The following is a 3,118-nucleotide window of genomic DNA, read 5'->3' as shown; positions in this document are numbered from 1 at the left end:
AACAAGTCCAACATATCCCGCCCGTATGCAGGCAGCTCAGAGAAGAGAAAGTGAGGACATGACATAGTTCACGCAGAAGAGACGAAAGCCCAGATTTTATCTTTCCCGCTTGTTCTTAAAGGACCAACCGCACTGACTTTCCGTCATGCTCCGCGCCACTTCCGTTAGCGCACTTTAATTACGTCAGTGCGTCAGCTCTCGCGGTATCATCAGGTTGCAGAGGCCCTTGAACAAAGGTCTCGCGAAATTTCTTCCACAGGTCCAGGCTAGCCTCTCACCCTACTCCACCCCACCCCCAACCTATCCTTCCTTTCTCTTTAAGTCACAAAATTCTCCCCTCCCCTTCTTCGAGCTTACGGCCCTCCTCCTGTTTCCGATTTCAGACCGGAACCGGAAGTGTGGTGGGCGGGGCCGGCAGCGGAAAACGCTGCGGGGCCAGAGCCGGGACACGGCTGTGGCCGCTGCTCTTACCCGCGCCACGGATCGCCTGGTGGCAGGACTGCGCGGCTCCAGGCTGAAGGTCGGTCCGGAGGCGGGTGGGCCTGGGTCTCACCCGGATTGTCCGGGCGGCACCGTCCCGGGGCCTCCCGGGAGCCGCGAGGGATCATGTCTACAGCCTCCGCCGCCTCGTCCTCCTCCTCGTCTTCGGCCGGTGAGATGATCGAAGCCCCTTCCCAGGTCCTCAACTTTGAAGAGATCGACTACAAGGAGATCGAGGTGGAAGAGGTGAGCGAGGCCTGGCAAGGAGACGCCTATCCCGGCCCTTCCTCGCCTCTGCCTGGTCCCGGCTCTGAAGGCGCCTCTCCGGCCCCTCTAATTCACAGGGCTCTGCGCCCCAGGATCCACTCGGGAGGTCCCCACAGCCCCTCAGAGATGGGGTCTCGGGGGGACTGTGCACTCAACTGTTCCGTGGTAGCTGTCTTTTTTCCTCACTTCGGCACTCTTGAGTTTGAATTTGATACTCTGGTGCCTGGATTTGAGTGATCTCAAACGAGAATGAACTGGTGAGATCGTGTGGTCCATCAGTTCTCATATTTGTAAGTAGTAAATTCAGTAAAGACCGTAGCCGTTTTGGAGTTTCAATTCCCTAGACGTGGTGTTCTTACGGGCCAAGGATTGTATTATGTTCCACTTCTAGCTCGGTGCCTGGCACGTAGGGGATGCTAATAAATGGTTGTTAAATTAGCAGATCATGGAGTCTAATGAAGTGTTTCCCCTAGTGCTGAATGCTTCTCAGTTTCTCTGGTACCATAGAACAGTGCTCATAATATTTAAATGTTCTGCCTTCAATTAGGCTGATTAGATGAATTTCACCATTACTAATACAGACTGATCTGCGATGGAAAGATGTTTCAAGTAGCATATTCTGAAGAGAGATAACGATTTCAGTGACAATCAGAATATAACATCATACTAGAAATCACTGTTAGAAAACCCGAATCCATTCTTTATTCTGCAATAATTTATATTAGAGCAAGATATTTCAAGGTGCCTTTAATACATTGCTTCTTTTCAAATTCACAGAGGTATAGATTGGTTCTAAGGACTGTAAAATTTAGAAAAGTAAAAACTGTTTCTGTTTTAAAGACATTTTAGAACTCGTTAAAACTTTGGTTGAAAATAGTATCTACCAGTTACCAATTAGTTATAATTTTTAGAATTAAATACTTTGCACTACATGTAGCATAAAGAACCCTGTATGTCCTAGTGAAATATTACAGACTCTCAAAGAATTGTGTCTACTTTGAATATCTAAAATTACTTTTAGGTAGCAGCAAATTAAAAGTAGTGAGATAATTAACATTCAATGAATAAATTTTTCTTCCCATGCATGCTTTGGAAGAATAATGCATTACTGAATCATGTATTTTTTAATCACATAAAGTAACTTTAGAGAACATTGAGAACATCATTTTACAAGGTAGTATAGTGGGAAGAGCAGGGTCTTTGGAGTTACAGGAAGGTTCAGTACGTCAGATACACTCCACTTACTAACTGTGTGATTTGGGGCAAGTTTCCTAACCTTTAGTTTCCTTAACTAAAATAGTTAAGTAAAGTAGGTATAATAATTTCTATTTCATTTTATGTGTATAACAGATCCTAGTAGACAATACATGCAAAACACCCAACACAGTGCCTGACACATATTATTAGGAAACCTCGTTCCCAGAGAGGAACAGTGACCTGCTTTGAGGTCGGATGGCTAAAAGAAGACCTGTTTTTGAAAAGAGGGTGAAATGTTTTTGGTGTGTTCTTTTTTCTGTTGAGGCTATGATAAATTCCTTTTTCAGATGTGGATAGTTGATCCAGCATTCGTGGCTAACATTCTTTTTTAAAAATAAAAATTCAGTGAGTCAGTATACAAGAATTGCAGTTTTTAAATAAGCATTTACGTCTACTTTGTGGTGAGTTGCTATGCTTGTAGACTACAAATTGTTATATAATAATAACTTGTACTTTATGGTCTACCAAATGCTTTTGCAAACTTACCTCATTTGAATTTTACAACCTTAGTTTTTTTGTGCTACTTTCTAAAGCTTTTTACCTTCTTGCTTCATGGAAGAATGCAAGTTACTAAAAAGGCATTTATCGTTTTGATGTTCTTCCCCCAAAACCATCTCACTTCTGATTAGGTTTTTGTTTCCAAGACCCTTCTTTCAGTTTAGATAATGTTTCGATGTATATGTGTGTGTACACTCACACATTTAGGATGGGGAGTAGATTTTTGTTTCTAGATGAAAATTTATTTCTAGGCAGTCATTTAGAGGTTTTTTGGTTTGTGTTCTTTTCATTTTTTAACACCCAATTTATTTGCACATTAAAGATTGAATTTGGACCTTTCCGATGTTGAAAGCATTACTTAATTTTCATCATATTCTTCATTTGCACACATTAAAATGGTGTTATACAATCCAGGATGCACCATGGGCACCCAATATTTCTCAACTTAGATTCCTCTTGTAGGTTAAATCATAATTAAGAGAACAGAGCAAGATGACAGAAACAAAAACTATTTTACATTGCTTTCAATATTTTATATTGTACAAGAGTGTTACCTTTTAAATTAAGAAAATCATTTTGGGCCGAGCCCTGTGGCTCACGCCTGTGATCCTAGCTC

At 42.0% G+C, this 3,118-nt stretch overlaps 1 protein-coding gene across 1 annotated transcript in view; it reads left to right on the top strand.

Annotated features, from left to right (window-relative positions):
- Positions 1 to 404: 404 nt before the first annotated feature.
- MAP3K7 (mitogen-activated protein kinase kinase kinase 7) overlaps positions 405 to 3,118 on the top strand; it is a 71,726-nt gene continuing 69,012 nt past the window's right edge. Inside the window, exon 1 of the mRNA XM_012638186.1 lies at positions 405 to 726. Coding sequence (XP_012493640.1) covers positions 607 to 726 — 120 coding nt within the window. The 5' untranslated portion in view covers positions 405 to 606. The remainder of the gene's footprint in view (positions 727 to 3,118) is intronic.

This window comes from Propithecus coquereli, unplaced genomic scaffold, assembly GCF_000956105.1.
Source record: "Propithecus coquereli isolate 6110/MARCELLA unplaced genomic scaffold, Pcoq_1.0 Scaffold127, whole genome shotgun sequence".
Taxonomy (NCBI): Eukaryota; Metazoa; Chordata; class Mammalia; order Primates; family Indriidae; genus Propithecus; species Propithecus coquereli.
This window is presented reverse-complemented; position numbering and strand designations above follow the sequence as displayed.